Below are 24,457 nucleotides of genomic sequence, written 5' to 3'. Positions count from 1 at the left end.
TAAAGTGCCAGATAGATACCAGGATTCTTCACGTGTCACCTCAACTTATGGCAATGGCGGCCAGTTCGGGATACAATAATAGAGATGTTGTAATTGTTGCTGCCGGAAGAACGCCAATAGGAAACTTAAATGGTTGCCTTAGCTCACTTAAAGCGCATGAACTTGGCGCCTTGGTCATTCGAGAAGTTTTGACGCGCGGCAAGATTCCCCCAGCTGACGTGGCTGAGGTGATTATGGGACAAGTTTGCACTGCTGGTGTGTATTGTAGATATGAACTTTCGTTTATCAGCTTGCAGTTGTTTTGTTGTCTGGAAGATGTACCTTTATTTATTGGATGTTAGTATAGATTTATAAATTACCCTTTCACCCCCCACATCCCTTCCAACCAGGCCCATCGTCAGGCTCAGGGAGGAGGGAAGAGGGGCCTTGTTTTTTGGGCGGGAGGGGGGGGAAGAAGACCTATGTAAGAAAAAAGGGTTAGGGAGGGGCAGGATAGGTTACAGTCCTTTGAATAAAGTTTCTAAAGAAACTGTGGTGCTGTGTCGGTGGGAGCAACAAGGTAATTATGGTTTTACGAACTGAGTTGATAAAGGAGTAAATTGACCACTCTAAAGAGTTTCAAAGCTGACATTTCAAGTGTTAGCCCTTTATCGAAGCGAATGGAGGAGTTTTGGTTGGTGTGTGTTTATATGCAGAAAATGGATGCAAAAAGCACCTTTTTTTAATACAGATAGTCAATCTTTTTCTCTGCTGTTGGTTACCTTATACAGGCCAAGGCCAAGGTCCAGCACGACAAGCTGCAATGAATGCTGGTATCCCATCATCCGTCCCAGCGTATGGTGTGAACATGTTGTGTGGATCTGGTTTAAAAGCTGTAGCTTTGGGATATCAAGCCGTCTTAAGGGATGAATCAGCTGTTATTATTGCTGGGGGTCAGGAAAGTATGAGCCAGGTGGGTTTTGTCCCAAACTAATTACTGAAAAATATGCTCAGAGCTGATTGATCAGTCATTGATCAATGTTAATGTCTCAGGAAAGTGGACGGGAACTTATTTTGTGTGGGGCCCTGATTATTTTAAGTAATTCAAATATTTTGTTATTCCAGGCTCCTCATTGTTGTAACATAAGGTCACCAACGAAGATGGGTGACACTAAACTTGTGGATACTATGATGCTTGATGGGCTTGTTGATGCTTTTCATGGTTACCACATGGGAATAACAGGTACATGGGTCCTGCTGCTGCCCAGTGTTACAATATCACATAATTCAGTTCATCTCAAACCACATCTGACAGTGTATTCTTGAAGGTTGTTTTGTGAGTGTAATATTCTTTTAGCACAGTGACTGCATCCTATCCTAGCTTCAGCAACATGAAGAAAGAAAGAGTGTCAGATTTTTTTCTTGGACTAGCAATTCATGAATAGTTTCTCTGACAATGTGCTGGTACCCATACAAACTTCTGGGTCAAGAGAGGTGCTGTGGAAATTAAGTATCTAGTCCCAGGCCCTAGATACAGCATGGCAACCTCAGTCAGGGCTAAAACCCAGACTTCTTGGTCCAAAGTCCTTTTTCCTTTAACCCTAACCCTCTCACTCCAAAGATCTCATTAGTAATTCTCCTTACTATCTGCTATACAATTTTTATGATGTAAGTTCAGAGAATTTGGAGGCGGAACAACTAGTAATCCCTCAACTGATATTTTTCTTTATTTTTATCACTTGTCCGCTTGATACTGTATTGATATTGTAAGGAGAAATTCTCTCTTGATCACTCATGAGAGTCAAAGGGTTTTAACCCTTTGATTCCAGAGATCTGATTGTTAATTCTTTCCTCTTGTTGCTACACATTTCCTTGTAAATTAGTTGCAAGAATTTGGTGTCAGATCAAGATAACAACTTCTGCCTGATGAGTTTGAGTATTCTCATTACCTGTTTCTGGATAATGCAGGGATGTTTTAGGGAGAAGTTACATGTTGGTCACTTCTGGTTAGATTAAGGGTTAAGCACTTAGCCAGCAAGTCTACCACTTTGTCATGCTACCTATAATGATATTTTCTTAATGCAGCGAACATTATTTCAAAGATAAACTTTTCTTACATCATTAAAATTACTTTTGATTAAGTACTGGCATTAATTAAATACTATACAACAATTATATTTATTTAGGAGACAAAACTGGTTATTTTGCTCTTTACATTGGTCAACAATCTAAAACATGGGAGTTCATTGTAAGTGAAATTAGATTATATTAGAAATAAGTTACAAAATGAATTCATACTTATTTCATAGCTGAGAATGTTGCAAAACAGTGGCAAGTCACCAGAAATGAGCAGGATCAGTTTGCAGTTGTTTCTCAAAACCAGGCTGAGAATGCACAAAAGGAAGGTCACTTTAAAGAAGAGATAATACCTGTCACTGTGAAAACAAGAAAAGGTAAATGAAGTCAGGGTAAATTAATGATTCATAAAACAGGGTTCGCACAGGTCATGGAAAACCTGGAAAGTCATGGAATTTCAAAATTTCATTTTCCAAGCCTGGAAAGTCATGAAATTTAGGTGTGGGTCATGGAAAGTCATGGAACATCAATATGCTCTCTATGAGTGAAAGGCAATAAGACCCAAAGTTGAAAAGGTAACTGATGAGTCCAAAAATCAGATTTAATTTCACTAGAAATAAACAGAAGCATGCATTGTGAGAATGTTTGCAAACATAACTTTTTTTTTAACATTACTGTCTGAGAACAATACCATTAGTTATTGCTTACCTTAGGTCATGGAATCTTTTAAAAGGTCATGGAAAAAGTGATGGAAAGTCATGGAATTTTAACAGGTCAAAAGTGTACGAACCCTGTAAAAGCATTTGGAGTGCATAGAAGATAGTGAAAAAGAGATGTGCTGTTCCTCTTTAAGTACCTCTACCTTTTTTTTTAGTATTATTTTAGCCGTCCCTCTTAAAGAAAGAAGTCAGTACTCAACCCATTTGTCCCATCCAGATTGAGCTTATGTGAGTTTCTATAACATGAAGTAAGAAGACATCTTAGAACTCCCTCTTAATGGTATGACAGTTCACCACAAGGTTTCACCAAATATTTCATGAGTTTCCCTAACAGTCTTCTCACTTTTTTTTAGGGACAACCAATGTTTCAGAGGACGAGTTTCCACGTCATGGTACTTCCATGGAAGGTCTTGCTCATCTCAAACCATGTTTTCTTCAAGATGGGACTGGCTCAGTTACAGCTGGAAATTCTTCTGGCATCAATGATGGTTCTTCTGCAGTTGTGCTCATGACATATGCCGAGGCCACTAGGAGGGGTGTTGCTCCTTTGGCTCGCATTGTTTCATGGGGTCAGGCTGGTGTTGAACCTGCAGTGATGGGCACAGGACCCATTCCTGCAACAAGAAAAGCTGTAAGGAAAATATGTTTTTCATTACTCTCTGATTGGCTCAGCAGTTGACTTTTTGGCTGACTTGACAGCCATCTAAGCAAATGGATAATTGATTATTGAGCCAATTGACTGATTGACTGGCTACTTGTTTGGTCGATTGATTGACTGACTGACTGATTGCTGGCTTGCTTGATTGTTGGATTGATCAGTCTTTCAGTGGGTTACATTGGTTTTATGATATGAAAGAAAAAAGAGGATGTTTTGTCAACGTGAGATCAGAGGATGATTGAGAATGGTTGGGACCCTTAGTTTTATTGAAGGGGGGCACAAGATACAGGAATGTGCAGCACTTGGGTTGGGAAATCAGCTGGAGATCAAAAAAGAAAAGTTGCATATGGTATTAACAACGACGATAGGTGTAAGTTTCGGGAAAAAAGATATAGCAACACTTTGCAGTGGAAAAAAAAAACAAACTGCATAGAGTTGGAATAGAGGGTAAAATCTTTATGGGAAGAACTTTTCTATCACAGCCTCCCCACCAGTAAGAGGATTGCAGCTGCATTACTTTTTAAATCAATTTAATTGAGGATGTATGTTACACAAAGAAAGATTTCCTTTTTTCTCTTCCATAGGTTCAAAAAGCAGGATGGAAACTTGAAGATGTTGACTTATTTGAGCTTAATGAAGCATTTGCAGCCCAGTCTTGTGCTGTTGTGAAAGATTTGCGGCTTGATCCACAAAAGGTACCAAATGTTACATTTGAAATTCTCTGACATTTTTTTATGAATTATGAAAACATTGTACAAGCTCACTTTTTTAGTTGCATCTAATTGACCTCTCCATTATGCCAATTTGAGGGTGTAATTGATCAGTTGATTTCCAACCTCATTCATCATTTCATTCATTGATCCTTCTGCATGTTAATCTACCAGCAGGCCAGTTTTTCCTGACAGAGCAACAGAGCCATGAAATTCAACAGGGCGATTTGAAGCTCTATTTCTCTTTTTCCCAGCTCAATGATTGTAGTTTTTATAGAGCACTCAAAACCCACTAACTATGCAGGTTATGAGAAACATTTCTTATGAAAATACTAGGGTGGCATGATTTTCGTGCAGTCCAAAGTGACCAGCTTCAACTTTTTCAAGGAGCAACAGCGGGCAGTCTGAGTATCAGGCTTATACTGGGTATAAAAAAGATTTTTTGAAAAATTCCTACAATGTCATCCCACTGGTATTTAAAGGCAAGCCTGGTTGTTTGATATTTATGAATTGACTATTTGAATCAGTTTTAGTATCTGAGCAACTGAACACCCACCCCTCCCTTAATCCAACATCAATCCTAACTTGTTATCAGTTGACTGTTATTGGGTTAGGAGAGGGAGGGGTAGATACACAGTTGCAAAGATACTGACATAGATCTGATTCTTCAGCTTCACAAATAGGAAGGTCTCGTACATTCACATATCCCCAAGAATCGCATCATTGAATAAAATATCGCATTCTGATTGATTAAAGAAGTGAGGTAATTAGAGGCTAAGTGATTTTGCTTCACATTTCTTGTTTCGCGCTCAGAATGAAAACAAACAAGATTATCGCTGTTTTCTGTTTTTTCTTATTTTTATTATATTCTGCGATTCGAGGAAAATCCTTTACCCGACTCGTGAATTCCGCGTTGAATTGCACGCAAAAACCGATATCGCACGAATCGCGAAGCGAAGCGGTTATCGCGTGCAATTTAAAGCGGAATTCCCTCGTCTGGTAATAAATTTTCCTGTGATATACTTTACTGTGACTGCATGTTTGACCAATGATTGTTGTTCTGACTTATCTTGACAGGTTAATATCAGTGGAGGTGCCATAGCTCTTGGCCATCCAATAGGTGCATCAGGATGCAGAATTCTTGTGACATTGTTACATGGCTTGAAAAGAACAGGAAAAAGAACAGGCGTGGCTGCCTTGTGTATCGGTGGCGGGATGGGAATTGCTATGTGTGTGGAAAGGTTATGACAGTCTCAGTGAATGTTTTTAAAGTACCATTTGTGGTCATATTAGAGATTTTCCCTTAGTGGATCACTATGGGATTCCCTAGCTCGTCCCCAGGAGGCAATAGAGATATAATATATAGATTTAGCCAAGCCTACAAGCGGAGCTCCCAAGTTCGTAATATTAATGATAACATAAAATATGTGCATTTGCCAAGACTCACCTGAGACACCCCTCCCTTCGTTTTGATGGTCTCCCCTACCCTACCCGTGCAATCTGAAGGCACCTACGTACGTACGTACGCTCGGTCAGTCACGTGACTACCAAACGAAAAGCGGTTGACCATATTCCATGGGTATGGGGCTCTGCCCCATGCGCTCTTCGCGCGCGTGGGAGCCCCGCTATAAAACATCATCACAAATTATAAAAGATGGAAAGCAAGTTAAATTAACACGTTTTTTCACGTTATTTAAAGTAGGTGATGAAATTTTTAGTTCATATAAACTTTGAAAAGTGAGCGTAGACATGACCATAGAAATCATGCATTTTAATATATTAACTCGAAAAGGTGTGAACCCTGCCTTTAAAATGCCATCTATCGATCTACCAAAGATAAGGTTTTTATTGACATCCACTTGAGAGCAGTTTTCAATCGAGTGTCGAAAGAAATGAGGGATTGATTTGGTTTTGCTTCCTTATGCTCTGTGATTGGTCGAGAAAAGTCCCGCCACCATCTTAATCAATCAGATGCAATTGCGACTTGGTTACTTGCGTTTGCCCGCTTTCGAGCGGATTGCTTGTGTTTTCTCGAGTTCTCATTGGCTGCTTGTTATATTCTCCTTTGATTGGTCATTTTGATGACATTGGTTTGGGATTTGCCGCAGCACTCGTCGGAAAAACGCGAGATGTTTGAGAGAACAGAAGAATCGCAAAGTACCTAAATTTCAGAAGTTACTTCGCGTAGTTATGAACTTTTCTAGATAATTGACTTGAAAAAACGGTAAAATAGTAAAACAGTCCATTAAGAAATGGTTTTCTAGAAGAGCGCTACGAGATTAAAATATTTCCAAAAGGTACGAGGATTGCTAAGGAAGGGGGGAAGGTTGACGATAAATTGCAAGCGATCAACTTGAACCAATGAAGTTGATCAGTTTTCAAGACGCAGCAAGTGTGACCCCGTAGCTTAGACTGCGAGTAGTCCCTCTTTTTCATCGGTCTGCCACGCCAGTAAAAAAAATAATAAACATTAATCGACTACATAAATGAAATAATGAAAATTTATGTTGGCTGATTTTTTTTACTCGCGCGACGGACTTCGCGGTAAAAGAGCGACTGCTCGTAGTCTATGGTAGCTCTACTTAAATCGCATTACCAATTATTACTCTCCGCCGTTTAGTGGTGCGAAGTTTTCGATCTCACTATGTGAGTCTTGTTCATTTAAGAAAGAGAAACTTTAGGTATTTGAATTGCTTAAGATCCATCACTATGACTTCAAGACTAAGTTTTGAAGAGATTAATCCCGTTTGGAATGACACAGGTAGATATTTGTTGCACAACTCTTTCGGTACTTCAAAACGGTAAGGAATCCATTCCAATAGCGTTTATTTATTATCGTAATTCATTCATAAAATATTTAAATATTATCAACTTTAAAATGTACAAAGGTGTAAGCACAGCTTGTATGATAAATGTATGTCAGTGCTTTTATCCACACAAGAACCATTTTGTGGTTCATACTGATCACCTGAAGTACGTTTCTTTGAAGTAAAAATAAAGAGAGAGTGCTACAGCTTGTACCAGAGACTTGTGTGGATGAATTAAAAGCTACAGAAAATAAACTTTGTTTATACAAGATGATCATATACAATGAGTTACAATTGTTTGTCGGTAGAATTAATAAACAAAGAGATTTCCTAATTTTCATTGATGTTCGGGTGCTCTTCAAAACCCTTCAAGTTTGGAACTATTATCTTCTTTTAAGAGCAATTTCCGAGTATAGCGGCTACACATACCATTTAGACTGTTTGTCCAACCATCAACATTGACGTTTTTAGAATTGTATATATCTTTCCGTATTTATAAAAGTGTATAAGGGTAAACTGCTTTGGCAAAGCAAGCGTCTTGATATATATTAAAAAAAAAAAAAAAAACGTTGATAACTAATGTAGAGGGCGCAATTACGTCCATGAGGACATTTTCGAGTGAACGTTTTGTCTCTTACCATGGTTGCCGTAGCGTATTGCTGGTTCTAGAGAGTTTCGTGTGTGATAGGACACTTTCTTTGAGTTCCCATTGGCTCCTTGTACTAGCATCCTTCGCCCTGATTGGCCCTGGCCTAGCGATTGCTTTGGTTTTACAATAAACTATCTAAAAGTGTTCTATTAGGGGCATTTGCTGACAACTTATAATATCTAACTCGATCTGTTCCATTTTGGAGCTCAAAGCACCTCTAATTTACAAATGCATTTTCGGTATCGTCGCATAGATATATAGCTCCACCTTTGCAGGATTTCTTATTTACTTATGTATAGAATAGCTACTTTTTTTAAACAATTGTCTACTGTTTTACTTTCTTTTCATTTTCTTTTTCATCGCATTCGTCGAGTTCTTCATCGTCCTCATCGTCACTGCCGTCACTAGAATCTACGACTTGGATGGTCGCTTGAACGGGGAAATTCCGTAGTAATGTTTCTCCTGATGCGTACATGTAATCATATGCGCCTTTTGTCCAGAGTAACCTGAAAAGGGTGAAAATGGTTAAATTCTTGCAAGGAAATCCTCAGTTACTACAGTTATCATGTCCCCCAATTGTTACTTCCTCCACTACCACCACCACCCCATTCATTTCCTAAACACTCTCGGAAAAGGAACTCATCCTTTCCTCCCTTCCCTCCATCCCCCCCATAAAAAAAAAGAGATCCCTTCCATCCCTCCCCTTAAAAAAGAAACGAAGACGGACTTAAAAGAGCCACAGAAATCGAGTATACAATGCTGTAGATGCTAATTTGTTTCAGAGTACTTTCAGCACTACGTCGGGTTACCTTTGTGTAGACAGCCAGCGAGTGTGTAACCCCAAAACTCCACACTTACGACATCAGTTGATGAGCAGATGAATCAAACCACAAAAGAAGGAGGTTTATGATTTATGTAGAAAACACAAGGAACTAGAGTATTACGGAAAAGACGGGAATTCAGTCTAAGATACATTAATGGCCTCTGGCGTTGTGCTTTCCCTTTCATCCTATTTTATATTTTTGTCAAGCCTCCAGGTCTAATTACACATTCTGCTTCAAAATACCCGCTTTAACCGCATCATCTGAGACTCATCATCTGAAATTGGAATTTCAGGTGTTTCTCGATTTTTCACCGCTACTGGTTCCAAGAATAAGCTTTCCCAAATAAGATGGCAAAACGGAAAAGGCTATTTGAACAAAATAGCCCCTGAACCTAGACAAGTTTAACTTTGGTAAAGACTGCGCGTTTGTACTCAGTTGATTATAAATAATGCATATATGGATGCGAGCATCTTTGTATCTATGAAGTCTATTCTACCGGTGGTGCCTTCGAAAAAACTTTTTTCAAAATAAAAATGCTATTAATATCTTTTTAATCTTTCTGGTTGAGGCGCTTATTCCGTCGGTCAACCACAATCTTCATCGCGGCACACACTTGAAAGTCACTTTCCGATAGTTGATCCTTAGAGCTTACACCGGGAACATTAAAGTACCGCTCTCAATGACGTTTTCACTTTTCTCTTTGGATTTCATTTCGAAGTTTCTTGGGTATTTGATATATATATATATATATATATATATATATATATATATATAGAAGGGTTAAACTTGATATCCGTAAAACAGTGCTCGATACATATAGCAGAGCGAGTATAACGTGTGATAGGTAGAAAAAAATCAATCAACTACAGATTGTCAACCACTGACGCCACACCTAGGGATACTGAAAACATCAAGAAAGAGATATGCCGCATCTTTAACGCCAACGAACTCCGCATCACCATAGAAAACATACAAACATACAAACAAGTAATCAACTTCCTAGACGTCACATTTAACCTCAGCCAAAACACGTACCAACCATACACAAAGCCTAACACCACACTGCAATACGTCCACCACGAGAGCAACTACCCACCGATCACCACCAAAAACATCCCCACCGGTATCAACAGACGCTTATCATCTCTCTCATCCGACAAAGCCTCCTTCGACCAAGCAGCTCCTGCCTACCAGAAAGCACAAGACGACAGTGGATACAGCTACACACTTTACTATGAACCAACGCACGCGCAAAGGCGCAAGAACCGTCAATGCAACAACATCCTCTGGTTCAACCCACCTTTCAGCAAGAAACACCAGCACTAACATCGGGCAAAAATTCCTCGCGCTGATAGACAAACACTTCCCTAAAGACCATAAGCTTCGCAAAATCTTCAACAGAAACACAATCAAGATCAGTTATAGCTGCATGAACAATAGAAAACAAATCATTGACAACCACAACAAAAGAATTCTGACTTCCCACGTAAAGACTAATGCTGCCGACACTACCGCTAACAATAACAAGAAATGCAACTGCCGACAGAAAAACTCGTGCCCGCTAGACGGAAACTGCCTCCAACAATCTGTTATCTACCAAGCTACCGTCACACGTAAAGACAACAACTCGACGGATTCATACATCGGACTCACTGCAAACGACTTCAAGACCTGCTACAGCAACCACACCTCATCGTTCCGACACGCAAAGCACCGAAACTCTACCGAACTCAGTAAACACATCTGGACACTTAAAGACAACAACATCGGCTATTCTATCGCGTGGCGCATTCTATCTTCACACCTGCCCTACAACAGCTCAAGCAAACGATGCAACCTATGCCTTAAAGAGAAATTCCTGATCATCTGCCGACCCGACCTATCTACACTCAACAAGCGTAACAAACTCGTCTCTTCCTGCCGACAGAGAAACAAAGCCCTCCTACGCAACAGCTGACTCGACACTTTTCGCACCAAATCAATCATGTTAATTAGTATAGCAATGGTACTGCGTTATTCTGTCATTAAAATCCCCTGATGAGTGGGCAACCACGAAACAGGTCTGTAGGGATGAAATGTAGTTGATTGATTTTTTTCTACCTATCACACACACACACACACAAATATATATCTATAGAAAAGATGGGACCTCTGGAACCACGGTTAAGTGAAATGTGAATTATTCTCTCAAAGAGGACCGCCCAGTTTGATTTTCCTTTAGTCTTTTCGACAATGGCAAACTGAAAAAAACATCAACCGCGTGCGTCACTGCGTAAACAATAGGATGAACCTTTCGTTTTCCTTTTACTAGCCGGTTCGTTCTTTGGTATCATGAATCAAGTAAAATGAACAAACTTAGATTTTCGAAAAACTGACGTAAATAAGCTTTCTCTCTCTTCGTAGAAAGCCATTCCACAAATTACCATTTCAAAGATGTTTTACTAACGGCTTACCTGACCGGATGTCTAAATTGTGGTTGTTGCTGTATATTCCCTGTTGCACTTGGTGATCTATAGGGCTATGTTGGAGTAAGAATAAGAATGTTACAACGAATGAGTAACAGTTACACAACAAATTTTTCGTGAAATTCTTACAGCACTGTTTTGTCCCTGAGCAACCATTTTGTGCGGCGTCTGTGTTTTACAAGAACAGTGGTGAAATCGCAGTCTTCTTAATGTTGTTGATGTTGTCGTTGCTGTACTAAAGTTATAAAATCAGTGATTTCTGTCTTATTAAGTGGCAACAATATCTAGCAGTTGTTTGAGAATTAAATCTCGCAATCAGAAACTCTTCAAAAGTTGAATTATCCGTCCTATTAATACTGTTGTTGTACTGTACTAAATAAAATCAGCGATTTCTGTTCCATTACCGCTTTCAAAGACGTCTCGAAAGAAGCAATAAAATTTAGCGTATGCTTCGCAAAATCTTGTCAATAAAAACCCTCCACAAGTTACACATGCAAAAATAATTTCCCTTCTAATCAAGAAACGACGGAAATGGCCCACGACCACACACTTGTTTCAAGAATCCAAAGGAAGTTTATAAAACCACAAGTTGACTTCTAAGTCAAAGATTAGTAATGAGGTTATCTCTTCATATTCGAAAGAATTTTTCCAACCCCTTATACCTACGTAAATATCTATGCTGAAGTGGCTGCGTTATAATGTACCCGGCAACCATGAGTCTTGGACATTGCTGGAGGACTATTAGCTTATCTCAAAAGCAGTGTTTCTGGTACTGTTATAAAATTGAAGTAGACCACTCTCCCGCTGATACCAGGAAATTCGGTTAAAACTCAGGTTGGAACTATTCCCGGTAACTAAACGACACTGGTTTTGCCTTCGGTTGTGAATTACAAGGTCTGATAATGTAATAATGTTTGGAGGTGAATTCTACTACTCAAGTGAACCGCATCGTGCAGAAATGGCGGGCAAGACGTTACTGTTGCGCTGCAGTTTGCCTTTCAATCGACCATCACTTACGATACAGAGAAAAACTACAAAGTTCCCGGCTAGGCAACGGCAAAATGAATAAATTGATTTTTCGTTTGACAACTGGCAGAAGCAAATTGAGTATATGCAGTCTTAGGAGCCCGTTGGCTTACCCTGCCGTAACAATGCTTTGACTTATCTCCTCTTGTAAGGTTTCAGCGGGGCCACTGTGTTAAATTTAACGAGGCAGAGGAGCGATTAAATTTCATTTTTTATTTCAGTAAGCTGAACGGACAGAACGAGTTTTCATATTGGGATTATGGTTTAGAAACTCCATTTACGCTAGAGGACAATGAAAATGGTCGGGTTTGATAAACATCGGCAAAGACAGTTTCTCTTTCGCGCATCATGGCCTAACCATGTTTATCACATTAAAAAAAACTTATCGTGGAAGCAACGTCGTTTTGAATTAACGTCCCTAAATTGATGTATATGTATTCACAGCCCCATCTTTACATTAATTTGGTTAGGATTTTTAGATTCTGAATAATCAAAAACTAGAACATGGTCAATTTCCATCGCGTGAACACTGCTTCTAAACGTTCTTTATTGCGCGGCGTGTACCGTCGTACCCGAGTTACGGCACATCTTTCAAGACAAAAAAAAAAAACAGGTTAAAACCATTTTCATATTTTAAAAATTAGCACTTTTTCGCAGACTTACCGAGTCACTACAGGTAACCGAATGAAAATTTGAAATCTACTCAAAAAATTGAATGGCAGGAGACGGGTACGGAATGGTTTGTTTAGACGAAGTTCAATCGACAATTCGATATGGTGCTGGTACTTGCAACCGCTTAGACAGACCTGTAGATTACGACGAGCCGAACCTGCTGGGAAACCTAAAAGATTGAAAGCTTTTTCTGAAAGGGTATCCCGATAACTTCAGGACAAGTGAGTGGCAATAGCGAGTTGCCGGGGAAAGATAAATGACAATGATAAATCGACCCATCCCATCGACATAAAATAGATTTTAGTCGTATCAATTGGTCCCACCCGGTAAAAAGCTGGTTACTGATATTGCTAGCACACTGCCACACAAAAATGTTGTCGATACAAAGAGCGGCATCTTCTTTATTTTCATTGATTTTAAGAGCTCAGTTAAAAAGTGATGTTTCTGTTTTATGGTGAAACGTCAGGGTATTGACCCTTTAAGAAGAGACACTACCCTAAAGATTTTTATTTTATCGCAGTTTTATGATTTCGAATCCTTCTACTGTGTTCCCATCATTCGAAGATCGAGGTTTTGATCAAATAAAGGTTCCTCTGATATAAGAATTTTTTAAGCTAATATCGAGAATTATTTTTATTTTTACGCATAATAAGCGTAATTTCGTTTAAAATCTCGTAAGAATAGAGTAGGAATACGATCAAAAAAAAATCAGCGTTTTGTCCGTCAAAAAGTCGTGCAAACTGAAAGAGAAACAGTTCAGCTAAGTACCCACAGCGGGAAGTTAACTTATGAGAAAATTAAAATAAAGCCCGATAATTTATTTAATTCCGTTCAAACTTCCTTCCTTTCTACCCCAAATTTTATGGAAAACAAAAAACCGGATGAGCAAAAGAGCCGAAAGGTTTCCTGCGCTAAAAGAAAACTACACTTTGTTTTACAATTTCATGATTTCCAAGAGTGAAAAGAATCTTATGAAACACCTTATCAGGCAACTGATTGTAGGCAAAGTTTCATTACAAATTCGTTTGTAATTTATTCTCGTTTGAGCTGTAGAATTTTCAGAAAATCTTTTTTTCAGAAAGCTGACCATCAACTCACCGTGAATCGTACTTGACGCTGCTTTCTTTGGTGATCTTCGGGGCTGTCGAGCCATGGCCGCCAAATTTTGCTGTAACGATCAGAAAAAAAAAAATCTATCTATGACACGTGGCGAATGTGAAACATGTTGCTAGCACGAATGTGGATTCGACATCTATGTGCAAATGGCCATAGATTCATTGATTTAGATGTAAAGTAATTGGTTTTGTGATTCGACTGTAATTCACCGACTAAACATGCCAAATCGACCGCAAAAAAAGCGATGCTTTTTCAAAGGGAAAGACAGAATTATCCAGCCTAAAGAGCTGTCGTGTAATTTTCGTTCGTGCCTTTTTTCTCTCACTATAGCTTAACATGACAGTGACTGTTGAAATAGTGCATTGCGAAATTCCTTCTTTGCTTTGCAAACCTCACGAATCCCAATTCTTTGAGTACAGTGCTTACTTAACTTGGCTGTTCACCCGCTTAATTTACAAATTTGTGACTAAGTACTTACTTCATGTTGTGTTCAGTATAAAAGATCCACCTATAGTAGTCAGATTTTTCTAAAAATTTTCCGGTGGTTTTCCTGTCAGATGAAAGAAGAAAGAACCCATGTTATTACAATTTCAAGAATTAATGAGCCAACTTCGAGTCACGAAATCACTCAATGACGAAATTGTGCAACTCCTGGTCTGGTAGGTTACCAGTTATTCAGGTATGATCTGTAACCGAGTTGAAACACGCAGGTTTTTCTCTCATCTAAGCAAAGGTTATGGGAATAATCTGCAATTCTTCGTCGAAATTGTGCTCGGCGATGAAGGTAGAAGAATTAGTGCTAATAAAATGAATATGCGCCTTTTCAGCCGAACATATTTGACAAGCGTTCAGTAGTATTCACCTAAGTTACGTGTACTCACCCGAGGTCACGAAATGGTGCGGTGCGCGACAGACTACCTTCGATCTGTGCAAAGTCGCAGGAGTACAGGAACGCGTGAAATCTTTAGCAAAATGTTTGTGTAGGGCAGTTAAAATAGTCTAGACGTGCCGTGGGTGTTGTCCGAAGCTGGGAGATTTTCACACCTCTGATCCGCACTCGGCCAATCAATCGAGCTATCGAAGAAATTTATTGTTTTGACAGTCAAAGGGCTTCCACAACGTGTAACGTGCTTCAAATATCCCCGACACTCTTGCCACGGAAGGTCCAATAGTCAAACTTAGCACATCTGAAACGCAAATTTGCACCCCTTGAGTCAACAAAACTAATGCAAATTTTACTGGTATGACATGTGTAGCGCCAAAAAAGCTAAACGATTGTAGATATGAAAGCGAAACACACGTTTTGCGAAGCCACATGGTCACGCACAAACAATTTAAATCCTGCTCTCTTTGTTTTGTACAACGCTATTTTGAAAATGTAAATGAGTCTTTCTCTTGTATTTCGTAAAGCCTTTTTTCAGTTTCCCTAACCACTCTTTCTAAGACGTGAGTTGGCAAAAAGGGTTCATTTGTACATTTTAAGATATATCAGAGACTGGTTTCTTAGCCAAGCATTTAAATCTCGCTTTATTCGCAGTTTTGGTCAAAATACTATGAACATCAATGTGTATTAGTTGCAAAATATTATTACCTTCAAAGCTTGTTACTTTTTTTTTTTTTTTACAAAGGGAAGGGTGGTTGGGCGATGTTGTGACTCTGACAATTTTCCACTCTATCCCCCAGTGCGTGACGAATTAGGAATTCAAAGATTCAGCCATGTTCTATAACCTTCGTGGAGAGAAGACCTTTCAGCTTTTTCAGTAATGGTAAGAAGTGAGACTTGTATTGTTCTTAGATTAGCCAAAGGTGTGAGAACGCTAAGGAATTAAAAAATAGCAATTGGCACAAAACCTGACAGATTTTTTCTTAGTTACGAAAGATCCATCGACGGCGCGAAAATTGAAGTCTTTGTTTGTCCTAAAAAGTAGATAAAAGCGCAAAAAATTTAATCTTCTCTGTTTGGGGAGAGAGAATCATTACGTCCACAGGGCGCTAATGCTACAAGTTAATGGACAATTTGAACAAAGAACCAACAGGTGATTCTCCTGAGATATTTCATCTCATAAAGCTACATAAAGCACTCTTTTATGGCGGAACCTTTGTTATTACCTCTCGGCACACTTGCAGTTGATGACAGTAAGCACTTTCTTTCCTGTGCTTAAAGCCGTAAAAGATCTGCCTGGATAAATAAATCAAAAACCGCTACCGACTTCATGGCCTCATAACTAGGAAATTGTCTTCCATTGTAATTAAAAATATTGAGAAGTTTATTCAGCTGAATATTTATGGAAAAGGTAAAACTGACAAGCTGACAAATTTAAAGTGGACCCTTGTCACCACTACTTTTGCTTTAATTGAAGAGAACAGGAAAACATCTGAATAAAAATATATGTTTGAAAGTCTAAATCAAACATGACATGAAAGGAAAAATAATGAAACTGTCAACAGTGAATTATGTTATTATCAGAATTTGTGTCCAGGGAAGTAACTTACTTTTTTTTTCCAGGCATTGGAAAAATTTTCCTTTTCCATTTAATACTGGTCACTCTATCATAAATCTGATGGTCAATATTTTGTTGCATTGCCTTTTTCCCTTGTAATGCATGAACGAAATTTCCCTGTAATGTTTCTTTACCAGTAAGGTTTTCATGGCAACTAATGGACCCATTTACGTGTTGTCCTGTCAATATATTTGTCCACCTTAAATTTCTCTTTTTGTCTCACTCAAATACTGAGATTTCAAAACCATTTAGGGTTGCTGGGAATTTCTTCCAGGGACAATATTAAAATGTGAGACAAATCTGAATCTCTCGACTTTATTTTGTTGCAAAAATTTTCAGTAACAAATATTTTTTTTGCTGGGAGGAAGTTTAAAATCTCAATTATTTTTTCCAGCCATTATTATCATAACCAGGAAATTCTAGATTTCATTATCAGTAAAAACATTATTTCCTTCCGAGACAAACTTTTTATTGTTTGTCATTATACCATCTAATGCACCCCATATGTGGTATTTTGAAAGCTACATTAACATCGCTGTTTCTCATTGGAAGCCATTAAGTAGGGTTTAACCGTCTTTAAAACCAGAGAGCTGACTTTCATCTTTGAAACAACTCATTATATACCATTTCTAATTAAGCTTTCAACTTATACTATCTCTCATGCAGCTGATGTTTTAAAATAATTTCTGGTTAAGCATAAAAAATACTCATCTTTATCAGAAATCTTCAGCATAGAGTTACTGAACAGCTTTCATATTTCCTAGTCCAATGTGATAATTGTCATGGGTTTAGTTAAAATTGCTTTTGCTTGTAAGTTTTCCTTTCAAAGTTACTTTTTAATATATTTTACTGATATAGGAGTTTTGCATAATTTTCTTTAAAATCTTAAAATATCTTAAACTCTCAAAGTACTAAATGTTAGGGAATTAATGGGGAAATGGAGATTACTTTTCACAGGGTATCTTTGAGAAAATCATGTCAATTTTGACATAATTGTTTTGGACGAGTTGATGTGTTCAGATGGTTGCATTCTGGTAAAAGAAGACAATTTTATTAAAGAAGGGCTTTATACAAAGTTCTGAATCATTTCATGGAAAATTGCAAAGCAATTTTAAAAATCTGGACAGAGTACAGAAAACTTAGATAAATTCTTGAAAAAAAAAAAAGGGATAAATCAACATAGCTGGTGACTGAATTTGCATAAATTTCTCTCACCTCTGTCAGTGTTTTTCACATGCATCATTAATAGAACTTTAAATCTTTGGTTGAACCCCAAATGACTCGTGAGACCATATGATATGACTCGTACCTTATAACAGTTTGAAGATAAGATTAAAATTACCAGAAATTCTGGAAGAATTTAGAAATGGAAATGTATAATAACCTTTGGTGGGCTACAGGATGTGGAATGATTACTTTTTGAAGGAAAATTTTTCTCTAAATTTTTAGAATGTGGAAGACAAGTTATAGCCAGAAAAGTATACAAAATTAGAATTGAAAACTCAAATGTTCAAATTTTGCTTCTATTAGCATGAGCTATTTCAGCTATTTGTGCTGACACTAAAAATTCACTACATGAAGGTGTTATAAAGTGCTCCGCTTGGCAGGCCTTAGAGCTTTTACTCAAGGAACGTATACAGCAGTTTAGTACTAGGTATGGAGACTGTACTATGCTAAGGTAATAAATTGGTAAACACCATCATCTTTTATCATGCAATAAATAATTATGAATAAAGGCTGATAGTTTCTAAAGAAACTGTTTGGGGCTGCGTTGGTGGGGGTAACGAAATAATTTGAATATATCAACAAAGTTGAAATGGTAAATTGGCCACCGTTACGATTATAACAGCTGACATTTCGAGCGTTAGCCCTTCGTCGGAGCGAATGAGGAAGGGCTAATGCTCGAAATGTCAGCTTTTATAATTGTAACGGTGACCAATTTATCATTTCAACTTTGTTGATATATTCAAATTATTTCAATAAGTAATTAGTTTATTCACTATCATTTTAGGGAGCAGGAGCCTCAGTTGCCAATGAGGAGGAAGTAAGAGAATTGGAATCAAATTCAAACTGTATGTACATTTTACTAAAAAGTTACGAATGACAACCTCTTTAAATTGGCTAGCATTTTTTGATGCATTATGACTTGATATGTTAACTGTCATTCTAAAACTCCTCTCATTGCTCATGTCTCTACAAAGACTAGACTGTAAAATATATTTTTTATCACGAACATTCAACATGGAGATCATAGTCTTCCTTTCTATCTGCCACATATTTGCTTGTAAATTGGACAAAAGAATCTTGCATCATATGTAGAGTAGACATCTCTAATTATACAGGATAGCCCCTTCAGTGTAGTAAACACTGGTATCAACAGGGGTCCTGCTACCCACCCATCCAACCCCAGGGGAGGACATCCATCACACAGTAATTTCGTGCGTGGGAAATTAATATCTCCAGCCCCTAACACTGCAGGAGACAGGACCTCCATTTATTCGTCCCTATCCGAGAAGACTAGAATATCTAATAATTTCTTGATGTTATAGAAAGGTAGCATATTCTTCTCAATTATTTTAAGACCTGAGTGTTGGTCCGGCTGGGGCTTGAACCCTCGACCTCCCGCACAACAGTCCAGCACTCTATCCATTGAGCTAACCGGGAGGCAGTATATCAAGATCACACCCTCTAGATGATAAGCCTGTCCGTTCCTATCACCTTTTTTCTGGATATGTTTTGAAAGTGCAAGGACAAGTTAAATGATAACCACTTATGGGGCATAAATGGTTAATAGATATTCCCAGGTTCAAACCATACACTTCATTTCATTTCATTCTTTTCAGTTCATCATTTCTCTTCTCCTAGTTACCACTAAAGAGATAACCAAGCTGCTAAAGAGGTTTTCGCGCTATGACCCAGAAGGAAAAAATGGTGGTATAAGCCTGAAACAATTCTTAGACATACCAGAGATATCTACAAATCCAATCATGCCAAAAGTGGCCTCTGCGTATCTTGAAAGGAGAACCAACAGAATAACGTCCAAATCATTCATTAAAGTTATGTCCAGACTCAGTCCTCGCAATTCTCTTGAGGACAAAAAAGAATGTAAGTCACCATTGTCCTTGCTTTTAAGGATAGGGCTGATTCCATGTATTTGTCAATATAAGGAGAAACGTGTTGTTTTTCCTAAATGACATTCATGTTCTATTGGCAGTGCTGGTTTGGTCATGAGGGCTGAACGTTGGCAGAATTCCTTTTAATTGTCTTTATATACTAGGAAAATACAAATAAATAATTAAATAATGATGATGATAGTCAGAATAAAGTGTTGCCAATATCCAGCATCTCAACTGAACAAGCTTGGTCAATTATTAATTATTATCTGGCAAAAAGATTCAACCAAATAATCAATTGCATTTTCCCTATAACAGGGAAAGTTTCCTAGAAGTTATAAAATATGTTTTGTGGGATTGTAGAATCAAAGCAGGCAATGGGAAGCATGTACTATGTACCTATCTTGTCTGCTTTGATAACTAGACAGATTTTGAGACTGGCTTCACGATCACTTGTGAAGTCAGCCATATGATAGCCAAAAATAGATAATAAGAGCTCAATAAAGAAAAGACATGGTACCCAGCATTTCACTCTCTCAAAAAAGAAATGTATGTCATTGAACATCAAATGGCATGTTAGCTCTCACATCTTGAGAATAGAAAGGTTACATGAATTTCTGCCTCTCATGGCCTTCCCTCACCCTTTAGAAAATAGCACTATGTGCAATTTGGAGGTGACATTCATTTTGTAAGTATGCCTCATAAAGAGTAATTCTCAGTGACTGAGGTAATCTCCTGGATATGAAGTCACAGCACACAGCATATGGTTTGTGTGCATGTGCTAGTGTTGAGGCCTCACACACTCATCAAATCTACTGATATATTTAAGGTTCAGCTGAAGCTGCTGGGGAAAGACTTGCCATTTAGGGCTTTTCCTCTTGAGAAAGTGAGAAAAGAAGTCCGAAATATTTCTTTCCGTGAGCTATTAAATTCATTTTAATTTTTTCACCTGGTAGATTTAACCACCTGGGTGTTTGTCATTTATTTTTGTTGTAGTTGCATTCCAGTTACTGGACACTGATCAAGATGGATACCTGTCATACAGTGAACTGTTCAGCTTGCTTAGAATGGTCACTGGTCCTTTAATCACAGATGATCACTTGTTAGGAATGATATCAAGCATTTTAAACAGCAGTGAACTGCAGCAGACTTCAAGGTTGACATTTGATGAATTTACAAATGTAAGTCATACCCAGACACAAAGTGTTCATGTTCATTAGGCTGTAGCTAATGAGCATCAAAGGGCCTTCAATTTTGAGTGCTTATTCCAGTTTCCATAGTGTCTTTGTTACCGGCCGCGGAAGGAGAGGTCGAAATCGTACACATTCAAGACAAACATACCAAGCAATATGGCGGACCAAAAACGAACGGCAAGTAATTCATGGCAGTCTCCATATAGACTCCCTGTTACCCAGTCTCCATAGAGACTCCCTGTTACCCAGTCTCCATAGAGACTCCCTGTGTACCCTGTGTACCCTTTGTACCCTGTGTACCCTGTGTACCCTGTGTACCCTGTGTACCCTGAGTACCCTGTGTACCCTGTGTACCCTGTGCACCCTGTGTACACAGGGTGCACAGGGTACACAATTGAACGTTGTGCATGGTTACGTCAAAAAAGCCAACAGAAATTCAACAAATGGTTCCCCAACCATTCAACTTCAATTAACTACGCTCTTATAGGGGTACAAAGGAAGAAATTAAGAGAATAATTTAACGATACTTATGATTTACGTTTTTTGTATTTGTTACAATTTAATTACAGTTGCGAATCATTGTATCCCAAAATGATTTAAGACATAACAAAATGTCGAAGTTGGAATGTGGAATTAATGCAATTCAAAATTATGTTTACCCTTGATTAAAAACCAGATTAATATAAATTATACAATATTGATATATTTCTGTAACTTGGGAGAACACACGTGTTCAAAATTAATGACTCAACGGAGTCTAAGAGACAGCTCTCTTCGAGTGTCCATGGTCCGAGCTGCAAATTATATCCCCTGTGTACACAAGGTACACAGGGTACACAGGGTACACGGGGTACACGGGGTACACGGGGTACACAGGGAGTCTATATGGAGACTGCCATGAATTACTTGCCAAACGAACCTCGTGCGTTTATTTTTTATCCCATGACACCTCGCGACGAAACGAAATATGTTTAAGCGGGGGGGGGGGGGTGGGGGGATGGTGTCGATTTCTTCACTTCTTCTCCTCAACATTTTAAACCCTTCAATCCTTTAGAGTGACTGATGTCTAATTCCCTCCACAGTATCACCCTTTAAATAAGAAATAAGGCTGTGAGAATAAAGGAATTGATTGCCAACTTAAGGAGGTCCTGATTATTTACAAATTCTCCTATAAGATATCTATAAGAGAACAGTATTGAGAATTTGTATACTGATGTTAGGATGTAAGGGTTACGTGTGTTGCTACCTCTCCTGATGAAATAAATTGAAAACTGAACAGAAAGGAAGACCTTTGTGGGAAATCAAAATAATTTTTCTATCTACAACAACAAAAATGATTTAAGAACTAAAAAAAAATGTTTAATGATAAAAACTCAGACTGGAAAGTTATTAAAGAAAGTTTGGAGAACTGATTTGGAAAATGAGAATATCTTTCATAACGTAAGGATGTTACCAACACTGAAAGCAACCCTATTTAAGGGAGTGACACCAGTTCATGAATGCTAAACACCATAGCGTACACTATTGAGTTATGTATGCTACCGGAGGTTGCTATGAAAGAAGCGTTAGAGTGGCTCGAGGCAACAGCAATAGTGTATGCTGCGGTGTTTATCATTTTTTTGATAACATAAAAAACAATTTCTTGCGAAACATTTGCTTACTTGGGAACATTTGCTCACGTCAGCAAATGTACGCCTATGGACAAATAATAGACACTGAATTGGCCAAGAAGAGCGCGCGCTTTACGTGATTTATGTTATAAAAAAAAAAAAAAAAAAACCAACAGCAGGGTAATTAGAGTGGCCATATGGTTCATACTATTTGCAAACTGATCAAAAGGCTAAACATTTTTCGATGTCGTTATGGAAACTTGGATGAGCACTGGCAATCGTGGGGCCTTTTATACAAAAACGAAGTCAAATTACGAGATGATAACATTGTGCAAACACGGACTCAAAGGTCTAATAAGTAGTGAAGAAGTGATTTCGAAATGTTTGAAGACATCTGTCATAACGCAAAGATACTCCTTATCAACGGTTTACTACGAGAAATATTTGGAACTGATTTGAAATTATTATGAAAACACCTGGCACAATTAAACATTTTAAGAACTCTAAATGGACAGTTTAAGAAAGTGTGAAGAAATGATCTAGAACTGTATGAAAACGTCTGTTATAGAACGCCAACTGCTCATCAACATTTAAAAGAAAGTGCTTTAAAATGATTGACAATAAGAAAACGTCTGTCTCAACTCAACGATGTTACAAATTTCTGCCAGACTGTTTGATGCATGAATAAAGGGAGTAAGTGTCCAAGGAAACTGTGGTGCTGCGTCGGTGGGTGCAACAAGATGATTTGATTTTAAAAAGTGAGTTGATAATGTAAACTGGTGACCGTAAAGAATTTCTAAAGCAGATGTTTCGAGCCTTACCTCTCCGTCAGAGCAAATTATCTTGTTTGTTCCATGCTTAGGAACCGTTGCTTATGAACATCAGAAGCTACAGCTAACAAAATTTTGAAAGAGAGTTTCAAGATTTTACCTTACTTTGTTCTCAGTTTTTGTTGTTTTTGTTCATTCGTTTACGTTTCAAACTTGGACCAAACTGTTTAAGAAAGTTGAAATTGAGACTGCATGAGAACATCTGTCATAGCGTAATGAGACTAGTGATGGTCTCGAACTCCGTGTCAAAGGTTTAAGGAAGTGTTAAGATAATGATTTGAAAAATGAAACATCTGTCAAAGCGTAACTATGTATCGTGCCACAGAAACGTAATCAAGTGAAAAGAGTACAGAAACAAGTTATAACTTAAATAACAGCCATATAAATTGATTGGGTAACGGAAGGTGGGAGCGCGCGGGGGGGGGGAGTGGTCAATTTTTGCTGGGTATGCGCCGTTGGCCTCTTAGAACTCCTATCCAATTATAGTCTATACTTTGGTAATTATAAACCCCATCTTTTTAAATTTTGGTAAAACGGCAATGACTTTTTAATCGCGAGTCTTCTTGTGTTAAATCCCGACTAACCAGACTTTTCTTATCACAAAATCCCGGACAAGTGCCACCCCATTCTAGCAACCTGATTGAAATGCAATTCCATTTTAGTCAATCCAGTCATAAAATTGCGACCCATCAGTCCAGCGGCACATCCCTATTAGCTCCCTCTCCCCCCCCCTCCTCCTGTAAGATGACAACAACGCAAAAACATGTATGTGAGTAAATGGGGAATACTGATGTAAATGTTATGCAGAAGTTTTTTCCAAAAATGAAAAGTTTCCTTTTATCTGCTAGATTGTCTCTGATGAGGAAATAGGAGATCTTTTCACCGTGGAATTGCAGCTCCCATAATTGATACAGTGTCTAAAAGATGGATGTCTAGTTTGAATTACTGTTAGGCCTTAAAGAGAAATCTCTGCCAACTAAACGTACGGGGTGAAATCACTCACCAAACATCTAGCCAGTGGCTTGTTCCTCCTTTGTACCCAATCTCTCCACAGGAAAAGGAAACGGGTGCGCAGTGGGTGAAGGGAAGTTCCTCGCCCTACGTATTTGCGCTCGTTCAGAGTGTACGCAACTGCCTGAAGAAGAAGAGACTGCTTTGAGCTGAATGAGACTAGACTGTTCTTGTTTGTGGTTTTTATCACTGGATGAGGATGGAGATGGCCCCCCAAAGACCATCGACAACTCGAACCCTCGAGGAGTCGAGAACGGAAGATCAGAAATATGACAAGAAAACGTTTTTCATTGTGATTCTTTTTAAATAGTGTTGATTCAAATAAAGATTTATTACAGTACAGACAAGTCGAGAGATAGCGGAACGTCCTTTTTGAGGGAAGGGGGAGTAGGTCGCCGAGGGTACAATTACGCCACTTGTATGACTTGAGAACAGAAGACTGGAAATATGACGGGAAAACGTTTTTCATTGTGATTCTTTTTAAATAGTGTTGATTCA

General features: G+C 38.4%; 3 protein-coding genes across 6 annotated transcripts; 2 read left to right on the top strand and 1 right to left on the bottom strand.

Annotated features, from left to right (window-relative positions):
- The first annotated feature begins 47 nt into the window (after positions 1 to 47).
- Positions 48 to 7,167, top strand: LOC111334398 (acetyl-CoA acetyltransferase, cytosolic). Its single transcript, XM_022940121.2, has 7 exons — positions 48 to 255; positions 771 to 952; positions 1,105 to 1,222; positions 2,289 to 2,432; positions 3,128 to 3,405; positions 4,017 to 4,127; positions 5,220 to 7,167. The coding sequence occupies exons 1-7, from the start codon at positions 48 to 50 to the stop codon at positions 5,388 to 5,390; spliced, it is 1,212 nt and encodes a 403-aa protein (XP_022795856.2). The 3' UTR covers positions 5,391 to 7,167.
- Positions 6,952 to 15,425, bottom strand: LOC111335137 (protein ripply1). Of its 2 annotated transcripts, XM_088731686.1 has the most exons (6): positions 15,293 to 15,425; positions 14,583 to 14,888; positions 14,180 to 14,251; positions 13,684 to 13,753; positions 10,876 to 10,940; positions 6,952 to 8,104 (listed from the first exon to the last, which is right to left on the bottom strand). In XM_088731686.1, the coding sequence occupies exons 3-6, from the start codon at positions 14,182 to 14,184 to the stop codon at positions 7,924 to 7,926; spliced, it is 321 nt and encodes a 106-aa protein (XP_088587812.1). In that variant the 5' UTR covers positions 14,185 to 14,251; positions 14,583 to 14,888; positions 15,293 to 15,425; the 3' UTR covers positions 6,952 to 7,923. The 2 variants fall into 2 exon arrangements, with proteins under 2 accessions (XP_088587812.1, XP_022796735.2); XM_022941000.2 differs by lacking the exon at positions 15,293 to 15,425 and having other exon boundaries at positions 14,583 to 14,925.
- Positions 15,345 to 24,423, top strand: LOC111335326 (calcineurin subunit B). Of its 3 annotated transcripts, none has more exons than XM_022941213.2 (5): positions 15,345 to 15,467; positions 18,214 to 18,274; positions 19,068 to 19,307; positions 20,312 to 20,496; positions 24,003 to 24,423. In XM_022941213.2, the coding sequence occupies exons 1-5, from the start codon at positions 15,465 to 15,467 to the stop codon at positions 24,105 to 24,107; spliced, it is 594 nt and encodes a 197-aa protein (XP_022796948.1). In that variant the 5' UTR covers positions 15,345 to 15,464; the 3' UTR covers positions 24,108 to 24,423. The 3 variants fall into 3 exon arrangements, with proteins under 3 accessions (XP_022796948.1, XP_022796955.1, XP_088587809.1); XM_022941220.2 differs by having other exon boundaries at positions 23,797 to 24,423; XM_088731683.1 differs by lacking the exon at positions 18,214 to 18,274 and having other exon boundaries at positions 15,405 to 15,467; positions 19,046 to 19,307.
- The last annotated feature ends 34 nt before the right edge of the window (positions 24,424 to 24,457 follow it).

This window comes from Stylophora pistillata, chromosome 8, assembly GCF_964205215.1.
Source record: "Stylophora pistillata chromosome 8, jaStyPist1.2, whole genome shotgun sequence".
NCBI lineage: Eukaryota > Metazoa > Cnidaria > Anthozoa > Scleractinia > Pocilloporidae > Stylophora > Stylophora pistillata.
Note: the sequence above shows the minus strand (reverse complement) of the source record. Positions and strands in the feature narration are given on the sequence as shown.